Genomic DNA, 22658 nt, shown 5'->3' with positions numbered 1-22658 from the left:
GTGCTGTTGCCTCACAGCAAGAAGGTTGCTGGTTCGAGCCTTGGCTGGGTAAGTTGGCATTTCTGTGTGGAGTTTGCATATTCTCCATGCGTTGGCGTGGGTTTCCTCCTAATGCTCTGGGTTCCCAGACAGTCCAAAGACATGCAGTACAGGTGAATTGGGTGGGCTAAATTGTCCATAGTGTATGAGTGTGTGTGTGAATGTGCATGTGGATGTTTCCCAGAGATGGGTTGCGGCTGGAAGGGCATCCGCTGCATAAAAATGAGCTGGATAAGTTGGTGGTTCGTTCCGCTGTGGCGACCCCGGATGACTAAAGGGACTAAGCCGACAAGAAAATGAATGAATGAATTAATGAATGAATGTGTGTAAATGAGAGTGTAGGCTATGGAAAGGCATCCACTGCAAATGCTGGATAAGTTGGCGGTTCATTCCGCTGTGGTGACCCCAGATTAATAAAGGGACTAAGCCAAAAAAATGAATGAATGAATAAATGGTACCGAAGAGATGTATTATCTGCACTGTGTTCAACAAATGTTCATCAGTCTTTCCTGGATTTTCCTTCAGATCATTCCAGGTTGTGCAGAGGTTTATGTATCTGCACTCTGTACTGTGAACTCCAATATGCTTCCTCCTGGATTAAAACAAATGTTGATTTAAGACCGCAAACAACGATGAATTATTATTTGTCATTTTTTTTGTCTCGAGAATTAGTAAATTGTTTATGAAGTTTTGCATTAACATTTTTAACCACTAGATAGAGCTATTCCATTTGTGCAAGAGAAGAGACAAAAGAAACGGTACCTGAAGATGAACAAAGAAATCCCTAACCATATCGATTTAATTTAGTATGCTATTAGCAACATCCAAAAACAGTGATCAAAAACTATATATTATATAATGTACATATAGACAATTATTGCAAGTTGACTTGCTAAAATTAAGAATGCGTTATTATAGTAAACTGATAGCTAGTAACACGTTTTTGGCGAACTGATTACAGGAATTGGTTACAGAATATATAATCACAAATGTACTTCAAATACAACGATTAAACTATGGTTGTGGACGCAAAACACAAACATGTGCGGTTACTCTGATTTAACTAGAATAACCATGTTTTCTTTGATTTATTTGCATTAAAAACACAGTATGGACAGGCCCAGCCACATAACCTATTTCAAAAGCTGGGAATAATACATCCCGACAATAATATTGAGAATACTTAAAAAAAACAGCAGTAATATAATAATAAGAATAATAATGTATTTTATATATAACTTTAAAAACACTTTACAGAAAATTATCATTATTTAAATTATTGGTATGTTTAATGATTATAAAACTAATATGCCATTTTATAATTATTTTTGTTCACATTCGTCAGCTTTATCTATCATGCTATACTGATACTAACAAAACACACCTTTACAAAAAAAGGGGGTGGGACACAATTTAAATTGATCTGTTCCGTTATGTAACTGTAACCAACTACTTTATAAAATAAAGGCTAGTCACTGAACACACTTACTACGACAGAGCCAAGATGGCTGCCCTAGCGGGTTCAGTTTCCAATGAATGAGGGGAAAACAAATAGTCAGCCGTAAGCTGAGAGGAGCATGCGCAGAATCACAGTGCCGCGTAGAGCACTCGGTTTTTTGGACTCCTGTCGAGGCGGGTGACGTCATGCAGCAGTCCAGCAGAGGCTCCACTTTCCCCCTCACTCAAATTGTAACCACCAGCATCAGAAGATCAGAAGCGGTGGGGCACCGAACAGAAGACACTTTTTTTAAAATAGATTTATATCTTTTTTGTTTATTTGCAGCGAGGACCGCCAATTAACGCTCTTCTTTTAGCATCCAGATCTCACTAAAAGGAATAATTTGATCACAGAAGAACCCGCTTTGATTTTTAGTGCATGTTTTAACCAACCCCTGTTTGCATGCTGGTGTTCAGTAAGCAATATACATGAGCGTGCCATTTTACAACACCTCGCCTGTTTAGGCTGAAGAAGCCTCTTTTTTTTACATCTGTATTTTAATGACACATTCTCTACTGTGCATATTGTCTGCTCAGCTACATTTGCTAGCGTGTGGAGGGCGCAAGAAACAACAGAGCACGGCGGACAATCGTGGGGTTTGGATGAGGTGTTTGAATCCAGCCTTACGTGAACAATTGTTAAGATTTCCATAAGCAATGCCATCTTGCAATGCAAACATGCTGGCTGTTGGATTGCTCTACCTGGGATTAGTTCTTGCACTGGAGGTTGTAGATCCCACCAGAGCCATTGAAGGTGAGTAACCGCGATCAAACGTGTTATTTTCTCCATGCATGCATTCAAGAGACAGTGCGTAAAGTTTTCAGACATGGCCTGGTAATAGTGGCCAAAGCTTACAGTAACGCACTTGTGGGCTCCTGCTCTCGACACCCGCTCGATATATGATCGTTTCAGGTTTGCAGGATCGATTTTGTATAGATAAACACGCCGAGAAGGGCATTTGCGCAGTTTTGTTATCACCTGTGTTTGTTATCTTCGTCCAGACTCGCGCTGTTTATTTATTATCATGAATGATTCGCGTTTGTGCGTTGAAGCCGCGTTTTTAACGACGCGTTTGTTTTTGTGGGGTCAGATTGAAAATGTGGGAGTTGAGTTATTTCATAACAGCTTCGCAGGCCTGTCTGTGTGCTCGCCCGAGTCGTTTATGAAGGCAAACGCCTGTCAGATGATGTTCTGCTGCGTGAATGAATTGTTTCGGTGTGAGTGGAAGCCGAGCTCGCCACAGGTCTATTTTGCATGCGGTGGACATGCTCCATATTCCCGCATATTCTCGGCGGTCTATTCAAGTGCAAGGAGAGGGAAGCACATCCTCTGCTGGCGCTTCGTGCTCGCCCACTAAACATGTCTTGACGGTCCTTTAGTTTTTGTTTTGCTTGACGTTCCGGTAAACATGGTTATTTGAGTAATCCTGAATCCGTTCCATTACTTGCATTACTTGGCACAAGTTTGCTCAAATAGTTTGAGTAGAAGTGACCTGAGCCTTTATACTATGTTTCTGTTTCTTCAATAGCTTTGCTTCAGGAGCCTGATTTAGTCATTGAAAAAATCAAGTGGCATTTCTGTTTATTTAACAAAATTAGGCATTTTATTCTTACATTTTAAAATATATTTTAGTTTTCAAGAAAATTATGAATTGCACAGATTGTTTCTCCTACAAGCAAGTACATTTTCTTCACATTTTAATGACAAACAAAACTTATGGGAAGCATTTTACCTCCCTTTTACAAGTTGTCAAGCCTCTTAGTTATATTTTAATATTTGAATAAGTTATGTTACAAATATTATTACAAATATGTGATTCACAAACTGAGAAGTAGATTACATTATTGCTTTACACGTAGCGGTACACATTCTTATTTGTAGATGTTTTACTCCAAATCCAGTAATCTTGAATCAGTTCCATTACTTGGCACAAGTTTGCTTAAATAGTTTGGGTAGAAGTGACCTGAGCTCTCATGCTATGCTTATGTTTCTTGAATAGCTCTGCTTCAGGAGCCTGATTTAGTCATTAAAAAAATCAAGTGGCATTTCTGCGTTTTTTAACTAAATTAAGCATTTTTTCCCCCCTTAAATTATATTCAAATATACAGCAGTCAACATTTGAAGTGGATCAGAAACTTTCATTACAGTTTTCCTATATCTACTGAACATCAACCATACTTGTCTTTGGACAATTTTAAAAAAACATTTTTTGATCCACTTCTAATAGTGACTGCTGTATTTTAGTTTAGATTGCTTGGATTGCTTTGGATTAGTTTGAATTCTGGATTGCACAAATTATTCTGGCATGTTTTTCTTCAAATTTAGATTACAAACAAAACTTACGGGAAGCATTTTGCTCCCTTTTAGAAGTTGTCAAACATTTTAGTTAGATTCTAATATTTGTATAAGTGATATGTTTTGCCTCTTTATGATGATCAGGAAAAATGTGTGACCCATTTTTGGCTTGTGATTCACAAAATGAAAAGAAGATAATAGTAGTGCCTGACATGTACAGATAAAAATCCTTATTTGAGGTTATTTCACTCAGTATTCAGTAATTAAGTTTGCTCAAATAGTTTGGGTAGAAGTGATATGAGCTTGCATACTACATATTTCATAACTAGCTTTGCTTCAGGACTCAGGTATTTACATTTAAATGTGAAAGTCAAGTGGCATCTTTGTTTATGAAACAAAAAAAGCAGAATTGTCTTATGTATCTGTGTTAGTAGAAAATAATTAATGTCACAGTTTTGACAGCTAATCAAGCTATGTTTAATGTAGCCAGACTTTTTTTTTTAATTGTAGCCTTTGTTATTTCTGAGTACAATTTATTGGGTAATGAATTGGGTAGGCTAAATTGTCCGTAGTGTAAGAGTGTGAAAGAGTTTGTATGGGTGTTTCCCAGTGATTGGTTGCAGCTGGAAGTGCATCCACTGTGTAAAACAAATGCTGGATAAGTTGGCGGTTCGTTCTGCTGTGGCGAGCCCTGAATAATAAAGGGAATAAGCTGAAAAGAGAATGAATGAATGAATGATACAAATTTTGATATCATACAATAGCTTCTGAGAAGCTGTCAAGGCCCCTTACTTCAGTTGTTTTGGAATATATGTATTTATCATTGCTTTCCCCCATCTCTTAATCAGAACAGATCTGTGACCCATTTTTGGATTGCAACTCACCAATTGAGAGCAATTAAAGGGAAAGTACACTCAAAAAGGAAAATTGCCAATTCATTACTTGTCTTAAATCAGCTTGAGTTTCTTTCTGTTGGACACTAGAAAAGTTATTTTAAAGAATGTTGAATGTCGGTAACCACTGACTGCTATGTTTTTTTTCTTTTATCTTCAGCAAAAAAATATGATTTCCCTGTTCATGATTGGTTTGTGATCTACAAATTGAGAGCCACTGAAGTAGATTATAGTAATGTTCTCTGACACATCTCAGGCTCTGTATCGGTAACTCTAGACCACAAAACCAGACATAAGTCAATTTAAAAAAAAAATGAGGTTCATACATTATTTGAACACTGATTAAATAAGGTTTACTTTAATGCTTGGTTTGTGGCTCTTTTGTTTTATGATCAAAATGAATGAGTAAAATTTGGAGTCAAATTAGAAAAGTAGTTCAAGAACAAATATGTAAAAACAGTATATTTAATTCTACTTGAGATTCATGCACACTTTAAGGGTGATGAAAATAAGTGTTTTTTTTTTTGTTTGTTTTTTTTTACTGACAAGATTGACGTTAAAAGCAGCAAAGGTTGCAAAAGAAAGCAGATTTTACAAACAGAGCTTCCAGTCTGTGAAAAAATAACTTGATGCTGCTGCCATCTTTCTGAGGTCATTTTTGTTCCTTGGTAATTTGGCTCCAAATCTCAGGTAAAAATGGTCATTTTGGCGCTATTACTTAAAGGTACACCAATGACAATTAGTATATTGACTATCAAGGCCTTCTGAAGAAAAGTGTACTAAAACATTTTAATGTTTAGATTCAGTTTAATTTTGCATTAAGCATTCTGTTTTACCTTCCTATAATCAAGTGATCTGTCACCCATTTTGGATTGTGACCAATCAATTGAGAAGCTGCTAGGGTAGATTAATGTACAGTCTTGACACATTCGATTCTTCCAAGGTAGTTTAGTTTTTTGTGCATTCATGACACACATGTGTGATAAATAAAGCACAAAGAACTAACCCAGCTATTAATATTATTGGAGTTGTTTTGTAATATGTAATGGTAAGAATCCAAATAAATGGCAAGAAACTGTGCCTACAAAGCACCCCAAATGCCTTTTAAATGAATAATCCACATAGTTTTCTGTGACATATGAATAAATTATGCAACAGTCCTTTGAGTATGGCTTAGAAAACTGACCTACAAATGGCCCACATTTTGAATTATGCAGATCTAAATGTAATGCTCATGCCAGAGAAATAAGTGCATAATGTCGGCCTGATTATAAGACTTTGGTGAATTTTTTAGTCACTTTAGACATAAAATGTAATAGACTGCCATCATGTCATTCCAATTTCATGTCTTCTTTGGAATATCCATGGTAAATATCTATATAATGAAATTGTCCTTATTTTTTGCTGACAAACACTATTTAAATGAAAAAAAATATATATATTAATTTAAGTAAATTGTCTTGACTTTCACTTTTAAATGGATAGTTCATCCAATAATGAAAACCCTTATACCATTTGCTAGGGCTGGACGATATGGCAAAAATTTCTATCACAATATATTTCTTAATTTCGGTCGATACAATATAATTCTGATATCGATATGGACAATATTAAAAGCACAGAAAAAAACTGCCAGACAATAGATGTTTGTACCTACAAATCTCTGCAAAGTGTATATGCAAAGTATAACTTTTATATGCAATATATATTGATATCGAATTATTGTCCAGCCCTACCATTTACTCAACCTCTCAAATCTTTTTTTATTTCTTTTTTTTTTTATGTTGAACACAAAATATGTTGTTTTGAAGCCATTTACATTAGGCCTGCACTAGATATCGTTTCAGCCTCGATATTGCAATGTGATCATTTGCAATAGCCACATTGCATAGATATGGGATTATATTTGAGCATAAGTCAAGAGTTTAAAAGACAAGATTTGTGGAGTTATTGCCGAGTTTAACCTTAATAGAGTGAAATTGTATAATTTGCATCTTTTAAGGCCTGAGAAAGATTAAAGTATTCAGGCACAAGACATTTGACCAATTGAAAGTTTAATAAAGAGTAATCACAACGTATGCACTGCTTATTTCACTTTTGTCTTCGCTTTATTGCAGTGGTCCTCAAACTGTGGTACGCGTACCACTTGTGGTACACAGGCTTCCCTCTAGTGATATGCAGAAGAATTGCTAATTAATAAAAGAATAAGATGAACACACTTTGAACTCTTTGACGTGAATTATAACACTGAGACTCATGTGATCAGACAGAATTGGCTGTTCCCTGAAGCGTACGATTAATATGAAGAGCTTAGAATGTTTACTACAGTGCATCGCGTCATCAGATGTTAAATAGAGCCACAGGAAGAGGTTCGCGGCGCTCATGGAGCAGATACACAAGCGCTAGAGAAGCCCTTCTGCAGACCAGTAATGTTGTTTGGGCATTTCAGTTACTGCAAACTCAGGAATTTCCCCAGGCTGCATCATTGGTAAAATAATTATTACAAATGTGTTAAAACTTTTGCTTGTAGTTATTTTGTAAAGTTGTTTGTTTTGTAAAGCAGCGTAGCTTTCAGTTTAGTTTGTTACCTCAGATTTAAACAAATTATTTTGGATGTGATTTAAATGGCGCAAGACACAGAAGACTCAAACTTTGCCATACTTGAAGCTTAGAGGTAGATTAAAGTTAGTCTCCATGTGCACAGACAAGAGGGATGGCGAACTCTATAGGAGTCTGCTTGGAAACAGTGGTCAGTGCTCGGTAAATGCAAACATTTTTAGGTTTTGATGAATAAGCTGTACATATATTTTATTAAAAGTTTAGCTGTTTTCTTTTTTACTTTTAAAAACAGTGCTATTTGTAATTAATTTAATTAATTACTGCCATTTTTTTGTTGTTTGCAAGCACAGTTAATGTTTAAACCATGTATAATGTTTAAAGTGTCTGACAGTAATACATTTACTTAAAAATAGTAATTAATCTGCCTGGTTTTTGAACTGTGCAGTGCTGTAGCTGCTTAATTAGGCTTACTACGCTACTGTATTTCAATACTGCTCATTATGGTGGTACTTGAAGAGACCATTTTTTATGAGGTGGTACTTGGTGAAAAAAAGTTTGAGAAGAACCACTGCTTTATTGTATTTATCTATGCTTGAAAATTAATACATTTTATGCATGATTCACTCCCCTACAGAACCATCCCAATCAAAATGAAAACATTAGGTAACACTTTAGGGACCATATCTCACTATTAACTTGATATGGTATACATATTCTGCATGGTCTTTTTCTACATCCCCAACCCAATAACTAAACTTCCTTAATATCTATTAATAAGGAGCAAATTAGGAGTTTATTGAAGCAAAAGTCAGTTAATGATTTAAATAGCAAAAATTGAACCTTAAAATAATGTGACTATAGTGCTATTCAATCATTTGGTAAAATTGTATAGATACAGTATCTCACAATGTATATCGCAGAAAAATAAAATATCGCAATGTCAGTTTTTTTAATCGTACAGCCATAATTCACATCCATAGTGAGAAAGATTATTGGGAAAGTCAATGGCTATTGATTTTCACCATTCTTAAAAATATCTTCTCTTGTATTCAGTGGAACAAAAACAACAACTAGGGGTTGGAGATAAAATTGATTCATCAATGCATGGGATTCTCTCTCTAGTGATTGTGTTAAAAAAAATGTGTTAAAAACTTTCCAGTGATTCTGTGTTAAAAAACAAACAAAAAAATTATTTTCCTCCAGCGTCTCGTTTTTAATCTTTAAAGTTTTAATGCTACATTCAGAGTTTGTTCATCCTGAATATATCTTTGTTAATACAATAATTTTTCAGATGGCAGTACTGTCATACATATAATCCATATAAATTATAAACAGAAGCCTTAAAACTTCAGTTTTGGTTAAAATGTCAATTCAAATGATGTTTTTGCACAGCCGAAGTAATAGGAAAAAAATTAGGTAAAGAATCTTATTAGGACTCTCAGAATTGAATATGGTGAAGTCCCTAAAGATTCCAGCCCCTATTTGAAACAAGTGGTGGGTGATCAAATAACAGAATTATAATTTTTTATTGAGTTATCTTTGATCTTTAATAAGGCTGCACGATATTGCAAAAATTTATATTGCAATCTTTTATTTTTCTGCGATACATATTGCGATACAGTTTCACAAGATAGTTGAAAGGCACTATTTGAACAGTATTCAGGTACAGAAATTGAGTAATGGCAATGCAATAAATGCTGTTCTTACTTTGCTTTGTCCCGTTTATAGTCCAAATATCTAAAAAAATCTTGAATGTAGGAATGCACAATATATCCGCGGCCATATCGTTATCAGCAGATAAATGGCATTTTTAATGTTATCCTTATATTTAATGTAATATTAAAATTTGGCGGATATTCGTTTACGCAATTGTACAGAACTGCCTGCCTCACACACACGGGCGGAAATTGTTTAGACTTTTCCTGTGCACTATAACGAAGTCTTCCTCACATTACTTATACCTTCAAAGTCTGTCCTTTCTTTGTGTGGTATTGCTGTGCGTTAACAACCATACAAGTAGCCATGTTACTTATTATTGTAGATATGTTTAATAGTGTCATTGTGTATTGTGCTATAAATTGCTGTCAAGTTGCATGATATTTGCTATGAAGAAAAGGAAACAATTAATTTTTTATCATGCTGATTCATGTGAAATCGCGAATATAGGTCTATATTATCACTTCGCAATTTTAAAATAATTGCTATTTTTGCTTTGAGTAAGCTATTAGGTTAATTAGATCATTTCAACCTTTTACTATAAAAAACTGTTGTTTATAAAAAATATAACATTTTAAAATATTTATATTTATCGGCTGATATATCGGTTATCAATCTCCAAATCTTAAGAGTTATCGGTTATTGATACCGGTCAAAAATCCATATCGGTACATCCCTACCAAGAGTTTTTCCTCAGAACAAGCAAAATTTTCTGGCAGAGTTCACTTTGAAATGTAGATATTTGGACTAGAAACAAAGACAAGTTGTTTTTTTGCATTAATCATATACTGAAAAAATACAATGATTAAATACAATCTTGTAGCTTCTGGTTAGCTATAATTTAGACTTAACATTGCTGCATATCTTTGGAATGTGGCTACTGCAGAATTGCACATTGTGATATTGATGCTGAAACGCTATATTGTGCAGCCCTAATCTATAACCCGTCAAGACACTTTTGAATCATTTCAACTTCCAAAAGGGACAACGAGTTCTGAACAGTTATGTTGTCAACCATATGTTTAAATCGTTTTTACATATTTGACCCACATGTCATTTCGTCAGACGGCCTGTCAGATGATTTTGACTGTCGCAAATGAGTCACCTCTGCCGAGCTCTGATAATAGGTTTAGTTGAGGCCACACAAAAAAAGAAGCAAGCGATCTTCGGCAGACCTCAAATGAACCTTTATCTTGTCTAGACAGGATTTGGTGCCTTAGGGATGTGGGTATTTTTATTATACTGGAAAATAAAGATAGCAATCATAAACAAATATTCTTTATTTGAACACAACTCATCATTGCACACTTTCGAAAGTAAGGAGACAGGACTTTCTTGGTGTGTAATGGGAGTAATGGAGGATTTCTGATAGACAAATGATCTGGAAATTTGTATGGAAATAGTCTGTTGTGTTGTTGTCTTGCTCCACCTCCGCCTTGTCTAAAACATTTGGATAAAGGAGAGCCATTACCCTAGACATTCTGTATAAAAGTTGAGGGGAGGATTGGGAAAGCAGACCATTAGAGACTGCCTTTGGCCCTAAATGATTCAAAATATGTCTACAGAGGCATTCCTTCACTGTTGATTCACATGTAAAGCTAAGTGTTGATAGTTAATGTACATGCTTGCATTGGCTTCATGGATTTTGAAGTGACCCTTGCAGTGGTTCAGGCGTAGGTGGGTGAGTGAGTGGGCCTAAGCTGGAAATGCTGCGCTTACTGTCAGTGACTTCAGCAGAAGCTTGTGGCTTCATGTGGATCATTATTGGAGCAGGGAAACTCTTGCTATTTCTTTCTCAGAGTAGAGTTTAGCAGATGTTTTTCTGCTTTGGACCAGGCAGGAATGTCTATGTGTATTTTGTTTGTTTGTTTGTTTGTTTGGGTTCAATATTTTTTATTCACTGTTAAGAGGATTTGTTTATTACAAAATGAAAATTCTCTCATCATTTACTCACTATTATGTTGTTGCAAATTCCATAAAAATTTTGTTTATCAAATGAACACAAGTGAAGATGTTTTTGATCCAATCTGAAGATTTCTCATTTGCCCCATACACTCAAATCTTTAAAACATTCATAAAGAGATCACAAAATATATCCATGTGAATCAATGGGTTTAATCCAAGTCGTCTGAAACGACAGGACAGATAAGATGGACAGATTTAATTGTATGCTTTTATATACTAATTTTTACAAATTCACATGCTTATTTGTAAATAAAAGTAAATAGACCTTCAGTGGAGGGACCAAAATCTCTCAGATTTCATTAAAAATATCAGGTTTTATTATGGACTGATCTGAACCTTTGTTTTTATTTATAGTATTTTTTAAGCCTCTCTTCTAGGTGGTGCTCAATAAATGTGTATTGGGTACCATATCTCACTTTTTTTTTATCTGACCAGTTGTAAACCAGCTGCCTCATCAAAGTCACTTTTAAAGCAAGTAATTTCACTCGGCAGCCATCTTTGAAACGCCTCTCAGGCAGTATGCTCATGCATTTTGTTTAAACGGGGAAACATCAAATTCTCAAATTGCTTGCCAAGCTTACGATTAAATTTAATATTAGGTATCAACATTAAAATTAAACAACAACCTTCTCTTTAGTTTCATTTCTAGACATTCGAATCAGACAAAATCTGCAGAAATTTGCATCTGGTTCCGGAGACTTGTCAGTCTATAGCATTCTGATGATTGTCTCCTGTACTAGAAGGCGGGGCTTTATTTGACCTTTCAAAGAGCTTAGAATCTCCAAGAGGCGACACTCAATAGAACTGCAACAGCAGCGCCTAGCCAGAGTTCTGCGATTCTGCCATTTTGGAGTGAAATCGATAGGCCGTCCACTGGATCTTATTGCTGTCGCGTTGGCAAGCAGCTGCTTTGTTTTTTATTTATTTGTTTATTTATTAAAAAAGTGCATCAAAGCTGAGATACAACTTGAAAGATGGCTATACAACACTTACTATGACTATCATCAGCACTTTTAATAGTTTTTTTACAGACTTATAACATGCTGTTGTTCTATTGGAATTTTCATTCCAAAATGACACTAGCGGCAACTAGGGGCTGTTTCCTAAACAACAACAGAGTGTCACCTCTTGGTGAATATGCTCTTTAGCCATATTGACTTTTGAAAGGTACCTTTAAAAATTCTATCTCTTATTTGATTTTTTAAAATAGATTTTTTATTATTATTTCAGCCTAATTTTAGTTAGCAAAACTGATTTTAAGACTGCCAAAGTTAATGTGGAAACTTTCACAATGTGGACATTTTCACACTACAGAAACTTTTCTTTTATAGTTTCCACAACCAATTCACAAGTTAACCATACTTGTATTTGTATATCCCAAACAACATAGTTCACCTAATGTAGCATTTACTGTACATTTAAGCTTTACATTTCTCAATAGTATGTGCTTTAACTCATTTGCTCATTATAAATCTATGCAAACCAATTGCCTTTATACATCAAGCGACTCCAGCCATCTAGTAGATTACAGGGAGAATACCAAACAAATAAAACTCATACAAATCGGTATATCTTAACTGTGTTTTTTTCAAAGTAATACAAAGAACACAAACAATACAGAGCAATAAATTGTACATCAAGTTATACTTAACCCCTTGATTAGTAGGTGGCAGTTTGTTTCAGTACATAATGTTTTGGTCTAAACTTGAACTTGAAAGACTAAACGTCACATTGCATATGTTGTATCTTTCAAATCTGAAGTGTTGTGACATTTAAGGGGGTAAATGGGCATTTTTGTATTTAACAAAGACTGTATACATTGTTGCTTAACGTTAATCAGTTTTGAAATAATTTTAATTAATTCCCTTTGTAATCTTCATCTAGTTTCCTCTGTACATTGTTCACAGCATTGACACTGGTTGTAGCCAACCAGTCTTTGTGTGTTCTGCATGATCAATGCAGCATCTGATGTCCACATCTGTCTTTGTGGTTCAGATACTCCGGAGGTTTCTTCAATCCTTTTCTAATCTGAATAAGTCCATGAATCCTCCCACATTCATACATTAATACATGTGTTCATACATTCAGGGTTCATTCAGCCATTGGTTTCTCCCACATCATTTGATGAATGAATAGAGTTACGTTGTAAGCCTCTCTCTAACAGTCTCATTCAGGCTGGGATTTCTTTAGTTGTTGTTGTTCGTTGAAGAGCTTCGCAAAGGCAGAGTCTTTTATGTAAACTTTTATTTTGTGTAAATGCTGATGTGACCACTTACTTAAAGGAATACTCCATGTTAAAAAACTGAAAGAAAACATTTTACCCTACTGGTTTCCTCAAAACCATTTGAGGTGATGGTCGTGTTATCATGAAATGCTTGATTATGCATCTGTTTTTCTAAAAACTTGAAAAAGACATTTGATCAACCTAGACAAATTACTTCACTAATTACTTTATTAATTACGTAAAACAACATTGAATTTTTGACCAATAACCCTATAGATTTGGAGGCTGATATCCAATATTTTTGTCAATATACGTATTTTTTGCATGATTTCTGAAAAACAAAGTGCAAACTGTGAACAACAGATTTTATTTAAAAGTTTAACTTTAGAAAAGTTTGAACTGATCTTTATGAACTTTATTAATCAACTATTCTTTTTTATGACCAACAGATATTGGCTTGTTTGTTTTTGTCTGACAAAAATACACAAAAATATGAAGAAACCAACTCACTGAACATTAACCAAAATCAAAATGCCAATGAAATAAAACATATAATACAGAGATACTACCTAATTTAGCTGCTTGAAGATATGTTTGTCATCGGACCTAAAAGGATAACATTAAAAATTGCATTTATCCAACACCGGTTCATTGGGAAAATGTGCCCTGGGATACATTTTTGAGAACCGAGAAATTTGTGTTTGTGGGTACATATGGGTGAATTTTGTGTGTAAAACAAATTCTATGGAGGTGTAGAAATCCTGGACATTTCTGGTCCTGACAGATTTTCTCGATAGCTCACCACAAATGGTGTCAGACCTGGGATGGGGAGTGGAGCAAGGTTTGAGTCCGGTGAAGAACGGTTCCAGAAACCAGGTAAAACGAAACTCTAAAAAGCTGTGTGACGGCTATGATGGATTTGTTTCTTCTAGTTTGCCTTCGAAAACACTATCGGTTGGGTTTACAGAAGAGGGTTCTTGAATGACAAGCCGACCGCTTTCTCTCACAGACATGCGCGAGGAGAACATTAAAATATGCAGAAATGTACACAGAAGCCTCTGGTGGATTCATGAGAAAACGTGCCCCAAGTAACATATTTGAGATTGTCAAAAATGTACACAACAATGGATTTGTGAAAACCACAACTGCACGAAAACGTAGCCCCTGCTACATATTTCTCAGTTCTCCTAAATTTATTGGTGTGCGCATAATTCCAGTGAGCATTTGTTATTAGCATTTGCATTTAATGGCTGATAGGATATTGTTGATATATACAGATACAGTTGAAGTCAGAATTATTAGCCCCCTTTGAATTTGTTTTATTATATTAATATTAAATGTTTCCCAAATTATCTTTAACAGAGCAAGGAGATTTTCACAGTATATCTGATAATATTTTTTTCTTCTAGAAAAAGTCTTATTTGTTTTATTTTGGATAGAATAAAAGCAATTTTTAATAAAAAAAACATTTTAAGGACAAAATTATTAGCCCCTTTAAGCTATATTTATTTCAATAGTCTACAGAACAAACCATCCATATACAAAAACTTGCCTAATTACCCTAACCTGCCTAGTTAACCTAATTAACCTAGTTAAGCCTGTCGCTTTAAATGTCACTTTAAGCTGTATAGAAATATTATTTACTGTCATCATGGCAAACATAAACTAAATAAGTTATTAGAAATGAGTCAATAAAACTATTATGATTAGAAATTGGTTGAAAAAAATCTCTCCGTTAAACAGAAATTTGGAGAAAAATAAAGACTAGTGTGACTGAATTGTATTAGAGAGAGAGAGTCACCCAGAAATGGAAAATAATGTCATCGTTCTCTCACTCATCCTCCACTTGTTCCAAATATATTTGAACCTCTTTCTTTTGTTGAACAGAAATATACATTAAGTAATAATAAAATATGGTAGCCATATTTTCCCCTGATATGCATGTCAATAGCTATTGTTTTTAAACAATTTTAAACATCTTTTTTTTGTGTTCAGCAGAATAAAAATATATATAATAGTTTGGTATAATTTAAAGGTTAGTTCAATGTTCGTATCAGTTCTTTCCAGTGTGGCTCAAAAAAGGTTACTTGCATTTATTTGCAAATATATGCTCCAAAATAAAATGATAAAAGAATAGAAGACAAATAGAATAGGCAGACAAATCTGACTTTGTTTACTTAGTTTTTTTCTAAAATATTCAGACCATAAACTGATTTAAATAATTCAGAATTTACAATGCTAATGAAAAGGGATAAATATAATCTTTATTATGTAATTCCAACACTAATTGAGTTTGCAGTAATTCTACAGACCTAATAAGGTAAAAAAAACTTCAATTTTAAGTATTTAATAGCGTTGCAAGTGTCAGTATTTTTTGTCAACTTTTTGTTTGTTTCAGATGTTGTCCGCATCCTTTATTATACCCCTATTTGTTCTTTTGTTGATTATTCACGCCGTTGACAGAAAAATCGGAATAATTCTTTGTCGCCATATAAGAATTGACTCTTGAAATCAGAAAAGCCCAATATAATAGCATTAGATTGCTCAGCTGGAATCTCACCACCCAGGGCCTGTGGAGGCTCTAATCTCCGTCTTTTGACCTTCCCTCTGCCCGGGAAACACTGTAGACTCCTCTGTGACTGAAGGATAAACTCAGATTTGCATAACTGACTAGTACGCTCCTTGTGCGAGTGGTTGGAAGCTATGGATGAAAGGACATTGTTGATGGTAGCGAGTTGAGTGTGTTGTAATTGGTGTTTTGGGCTTGGGTGTTAATTTGTACCACTGCTGCACCCCAGAGGAAGAGACTGCATGTAGCAAAACAGAAGAAGGTGCTGCTGTTGAAGTGACACTGACAGCTAACATCAGCGTGTGGTTAGCAAGTTCTTCTGTCAACTGCTAGGACATACTCTTTTGAAAGTAAAAAGAAATGACAGAACTAGTAGGTAGCTAGGAGAAGATAAATAGGAAAAACAAAGGCAAACTACTAATAAAACCTTTAAAAAGTGCTCTGTGAACTAAAATGATAAATGTTTATATATGTGTAGGAGTTTAGTAAATGATTTGGCTTTCTATGGCTTCTTTGCAAGTGGCTTTCGATAAAAGATTCAGCTAAATGAATAAATATAAATTTATTGACAGGAATTGTATTTTAAGGTAGGCAATTTTGATATCATCAAACCTCCTCCCTATTTTACCTTGGTATACGGTATTACCGTGAATAATAAAAAAATTATGACGCAAGGCTCAGACAGCGTCACCAAACTGTTGACTTGTGCCTAATCCATTCAGAAACTAAATACGGAAACAATGACAAAGTAACATGCACACCAATGTTAATAACTTTTATGAGCAACAAAACAGCGAATATAATAGTCAAACTGAATTGAATTAACATAAACATCCTGGGGTGTGTTTCTGAAAACCATCGTTAGCCAACTAAGTTTGCAAGTTGTTTTGTTACAAACATAGTTTGTTGATTTGGCATTTTTCAAATCCGTCGTTCCAACGAACATTCGCAAACTGCATCGCAAACTTCTACCATTGCAACTGCACCTCTGGAGCTGTAGTTAGAAACGTAGTTCTTGGTTGTGTTCTATTCCCAGTTATCCCACCTATGCCCTATTCATTTAGAACATTCTAACATTTAAAATTAGAATGATTAAAAAAAAAAACATTAAAGTCTTAGGTGTAATTTGCTTTCCAAGTGTTTTTACAGTTCAGTTTTAGTGATCGTCATGTTTACAATTGTGCTCCTCTCGCAGTGCACTTAATAAAACATTGATGCCATTTTGAACACCGCCTCATGGTGCAAGCTATAGGTGACCTATTATTTAAAAGCGGAATTTATGTTATGTCTCCAAAGCTTTTGAAAACAAAAAACATTGTATACATTAATGCTTTTAATTTGTAGTAGGTTATTGCTTAAGTATCTGTACTGTATATGAAATGGGCCTGTTGGTTAGAACATGTCTGCTGTGGTTTTAATGTGTCAGTTGTAAAAGTGGACTTTAAAAAACAAAAATTATAAAATATATAAACAATATCCTTCTTAATAATAATATGAATAATAATAATGATATTCAGTAGATTTTTTTTTTCATTTCTTAATAAATAGCCTACTGTAAATTAGTCCTACAACCATTAACGATTTTTATGATTTATATGTGAGATTAGAATACATGTTAGCTTTGGTTTTATATGAAATTGGCCTATTCTTAGTAATATTTGTAAAGGAAACATAAATAGGTCCTATATGTGCCATTTATATATGTTTCAATTAATGCATGTTGTTACTAAAACTAATATTGGTTTTAAAAAGAAATGTGTGATCATGTAAAACAGTATAATTTGCACATAAAATTATGTTTTTTTTTCTCTTATTGAAGTAGTTACTCCTCCTCATTTAGAGCATCATTATGGGCGTTTTTATGTTATAACTAACGTGGTTCAAACGATGGATATATGTGCTGTTTACATATATTTCAATTAATATGGAAAGCGAGTGCATGTTTTTACCAAAACTAATATTGGATTTTATTTAAATGCATGTGCGTGTAAAATGATATAATTTGTACAAAGAAATAATGAGGTTTTTCTCTAAAGAAGTAGTTCCTCTAACCTGTTTAGAGCATCATTATGGGCGTTTTTATGTTATAACTAACGTGGTTCAAACGATGGATTCGCGACAGAGAAACTACGGGTTTTGGTGAAACACTCATCACTACATCGTTTTTTCCCAAGGGATGCATTATACTATGATAGTTCAGCCACGAGTTATGTCGTTGTTTGGGAAACGCACCCCAGAACAGAGACGTGCAGACAAATCAATTAGAATTTACCATGTCCTTAAGGGACTTTTTTTTTTACAGTGTGTGGAAAGAGACCATTTTCTTTGCCAAGTATTTTGTCATTGCGTCAGTACAGGTTTTCCAATGGAGACTGTCTCTTTTGAACTTTGTTGTTTTGAACTTTGTTGTCATTATCTTCGGTTGCCTATTGGTGGTGGACCTTGTGTTCAAGGTATTTCCATCTCTCGCGGTCACCTTTTTGTTGCACAATTTGCAAATTGTCACCTCAATATTTTCCGCCTATCCCTTCTTGTTCGGTTAAAACCTGTAGTACTGCAGAAGTTGTGTTCTTTTTCGAGACCAGTTCCATTGGTGCTCAAAATGAGTGCTTTTAGGCATTAAATATTTTTTTTTGTAATGTAATCTGTGTCTCCTAAATAAGTGCGTTGTTTTTATAACGGTTTTGAAAATTATATTGTTGCTGTTTTTAGATACCATGGTATACATATTACCGCCCAAGCCTATTTTCGGGTGACCTTTTCTTTTAGTACTCAATTCTCCTGTATTCTTTCTGTAATAACCCAGATGAACTCAACCCACTAAGACTTCTGTCAATTGTTTAAAATTATTTCTCTTGCATTTGGACATCACAGAAACTTCTCAAAGCCATTTCTATCCAAATCTTTGGTGCTAAAAGCTGGTCTGTATCACACCCAGAGCTGTGAAGAAATCAGTGCAGTTACTCATTCTGGAGGTGAATGGCAGTTTTACAGCAATGCATTTGATGGTCATGAAAGTGACTCGGGCCTTTATTGTGCTCGGGGCTGACTTGTAATCAGCCATTGTGTTGTTTATATGAAATGACCGGTATTAGGAAAGAAACAGGTGTTGCGTGAACATCATAGCCGCCCTATAATAGTTCTATGGGTGGCTTACGTGTGGTAACATGCTTGGGCAGCTCCTCCAATCTCTGTAAACCCTGTTTGTAGCTCTGAGTGTTACATATAAATGTATTATGGCTAGAAGCTCTTTGTGACTTTTGTGTGTTTAGTGAATAGGCATAAATGAAGGATAATGTATATTAACTGAAAGGAAGTCTAGGTAAATAGTAATTACGTGTTATAATAAAAGGAAATCAGTTGATCAACACAATGAGGAACAGTGAGAGACCTTTTATGAATGGATTATTTGTGAGTACAAAGGAGTAAAAAACTGAATAATATAGTTTTCTAAATGTACCCTCAAATGGCACTGGGTAGACCAGGGTTGGTAATGTAGGATAGCGATGGATATGCATGATCTTTACCTTTAACTTTGGAAAGGTGCACAAAGTTTGCTTTGTGTGCTTGTTTAAATTAAAGAGGTTATAAATAGCAGTCCATTGCCCTCAAGATATTATACATACTCCAAGCAAAAGAGGTCCTTCACTTATATTTCAGTGACCTTGCATTTATATTTCAATAAGTTTCTTTTTTACTAAAAACAGAATATGAGCAGAAGGATTGGGCAATAATCTCATTTCCACTGAAGATTACAATATAATTACTTTGACTTTTATATTTAATTGACTTGAAACCTAACTACAATGTGGTTGATGTTAATAGGGGTGCAACGGTTCAATCTATTCATGGTTCGGTATGCATCAGGGTTTTAGGGTCACTGTTTCGGTATGATACACTTTGTGCTATGCTTAAAAAACTGCCTACAGAACAACTCAAACAACAATAAACATGTTTATTGGGTAGCAGCAAACACCTGACAATACAACCGCTTCACACATATGACTGTAGATTTGCATGTTCTCTCATTAAGTAAATAAAAGTAGGGCATTTAGAAAACTGTTCTAATAAGTTGCTCGAAAATAAAGAGAACAGGCTTCAATTTCCCCTTTTTCTATTTTGCATCTCGACTTGACAGTCTCAACCACTTATCCAGATAATAATTGTCAACACATCTCAATAATTGAGCACTTTAAAAGTGTTGATATCTTCTGTTTACAATATGCTTGCATTACCAAGGCAACAACATAACAAAATCATACATAAAAGTGTGATTCCAGTAGGCTTGGGCGATATTACGGTATTATGGTATACCGCGGGATCTAAAAATAGCAACGGTGTCAGTTTCAATACCGTTATACCGTCATAAAGTATTAAATATCCTTTATTTAATGCCTAAAAAACGTGTGTGATGTTGTCATCACGGGACAGTGTGGAGGAGAGAGATAGAGGGAGGGGGAGAAGGTGAGAGGGAGAGGGAGAGAGGGACAGGGAGACGTGACGTGACGAGTCGCGCTTCAAAGTGTCCTGCAGTTTGGCAGTTTAGACTGAACAGAAGGGAGACGTGGTTAATATGAACGAGAGGTCTGCATTAGAGCTGAAGATCTTTGCCCGAACCCGGCGAGACCCGAAAAAATCCAAATCCCTGCATTAAAATCCATCCCTGCAAAGGTGAAGCAAATTATGACGAAGTAGTAAAAAAAGAGAATTTTGACGGCGGTCAAGCCAGTCAGAAAGAGCGGTTATTCCAGCCGCAGGTATTTAGCGGTCGCTCATACACTGCGTATTACGGTAGAGCCCTAAACAGCAAGCTGACAGGTAAAATGACGAGGCCACTCGCTACCCTGAAACTACGGTCATGGAAAATTAAATGGATGTTCCTGACTGGTATAAGATGAATAAACAATCCTACCTAAAACTTGCAAAATCAGCCAGATCAGAACTCTGCATCTCGGCCTGTAGCAGTAGCAGTGAAACGGTGTTCAGTGCTGCTGGACGCACATGAGCGCAAGACTGCGCTAAAGCCAGTGGATTTAATAATGTTCCTCCACAAACACACGTAGCCTAATCTTGGTGAGTAAAGGGTTTTAAATTATAAATAAATATTAATTAAACCATATAATCATAATGTAGACAGAGTATACAGACTAATGGTGGCATTATTCTTTTAATATTCAGCTTCAATTTAGTTACTGCCAAAATACCCGTCATCATTTAGAGTTTATTTGATTTGTTAAGCAAGATTTCTTTTCATTGGTGTGTTGGCCAATTTAAAGGCTAAGTGCATGTAGACCTATAGAGTGCTGAGATGTTACGATGTTACAGAGGACTTATTTTATTTCTTTGTTCCAACTTTCAAGTGGGATATAGTCTACGTTTGTTACGAATAAATGCTGTTAAAACATATAAATAACTCATTCTTGAAAAAATGCATTAGAGCTGTAAGGGCTCGGGCTTTATAAAGCTGTCAATCAAAATGTACGTGTCGGACTCGGGACCTATCGGGTATAATTTTTATGGCCCGATTACAGCTCTCTGCATTCCCGCGGGAGCCGGCCAGATTTCTTACGGTGTGGGAGTAAATTTCTGAATAAATCGCAGGAGAGATGTGTGTGTGTTTGTGTAAGACAGAGAAAGTCTCTCTGTCTGTCTCTCTGTCTCTCTGTCTGTCTGTCTGTCTCTCTCTCTCTCTCTCTCTCTCTCTCTCTCTCTCTCTCTCTCTCTCTCTCTCTCTCTCTCTCTGCCTAAGGTCGCATAGAAGGTATTCAGTTTCTGAATGGTTCAGGCTCAAGCCAACAGTTTGGTGACGCTGTCTGAGCCTTACGTCATATTTTTTTTATTACGCCGGTAATACCGGGGTAAAATATGGAGGCGGTTTGACGGTCTCAAAATTTGGACACCGCCCAAGCCTAGATTCCAGAGAGCTTCGTTTCACTTATCAGCACCATCGTAGTAAATGAAATTTAAGCAAAGAGAGCGCTCAGCTCTCAGCGGGATCAGCAGGTAAATATCAGGAGTGATCGGGTGCGGAAGAACACCGAGCAGGAGCGGGACTAAAGTAACAGACCTGCTTTATGTCTGCGTCAGTATGGGATACTTCTGGGTCAGGACATGGACCTCGATCCGCCTGTTTGTGCCCACTGATCTAGGCTGTCTTTGCAACAACAACAAAAAATGGAATTCATTATGTGCTTTTGTTTGTCTGAATTTATATCGAGTGTCTGTTGAAACACTGACAGCAATGCGCTGTCATTTGGTCTCACCTGCGCATTTGCGCAGTATCTCCTTCACTTGCCCTGCTGAAACAGAAACTAAACACACACACACACACACACACACACACACACACACACACACACACACACACACACACACACACACACACTGACACGTGAGGAAACGTGATGTCAACAACAGATTTACATATTAATGGGTGAATGGACTGGTCTTCTCAGTCAATTATAATGCATATTCTGAACCACAGATCATCGGGCGCAGTGAACCATGGAAGAACAATGGGACAATACAGTTTTACAAAGAACCTTTGGATCCCTAGACGTCACATTCTTTGCATTTTCATCAGCTGCAGGCACTGCGGACACAGAAAGCACTGCGCAAAGGCAACAATAGGACAATATTTGGTCAAGATAAAACTAAATCTGAACATCTGCAATCAGTTAAAAATGTCTAAATATTTTGGACAAAGCTGTCTAAATGAAATGTTTAGCAATGCATATTACCAAATCGAAGATTGAGTTTGATATACTTTTGTAAAAAAATGACAGTGTCTTCATGGAAAATGATTTTCTTTACTTTAAAATTCAAATGCTGCTTTGAAAAATCAATCATTTTGACCCACGCAATGTATGGCTGCGGTGGTCCAGGGTCACAAATGTGGTC

At 35.5% G+C, this 22658-nt stretch overlaps 1 protein-coding gene across 2 annotated transcripts in view; it reads left to right on the top strand.

Annotated features, from left to right (window-relative positions):
• The first annotated feature begins 1719 nt into the window (after window positions 1–1719).
• Window positions 1720–22658, top strand: part of lrp1ab (low density lipoprotein receptor-related protein 1Ab) — a 236023-nt gene continuing 215084 nt past the window's right edge. For both annotated transcript variants that reach the window (XM_005162219.5, XM_021469971.2), the window contains exon 1: window positions 1720–2290. In XM_005162219.5, coding sequence (XP_005162276.1) covers window positions 2194–2290 — 97 coding nt within the window. In that variant the 5' untranslated portion in view covers window positions 1720–2193. The remainder of the gene's footprint in view (window positions 2291–22658) is intronic.

This window comes from Danio rerio, chromosome 23, assembly GCF_049306965.1.
Source record: "Danio rerio strain Tuebingen ecotype United States chromosome 23, GRCz12tu, whole genome shotgun sequence".
Taxonomy (NCBI): domain Eukaryota; kingdom Metazoa; phylum Chordata; class Actinopteri; order Cypriniformes; family Danionidae; genus Danio; species Danio rerio.
Note: the sequence above shows the minus strand (reverse complement) of the source record. Positions and strands in the feature narration are given on the sequence as shown.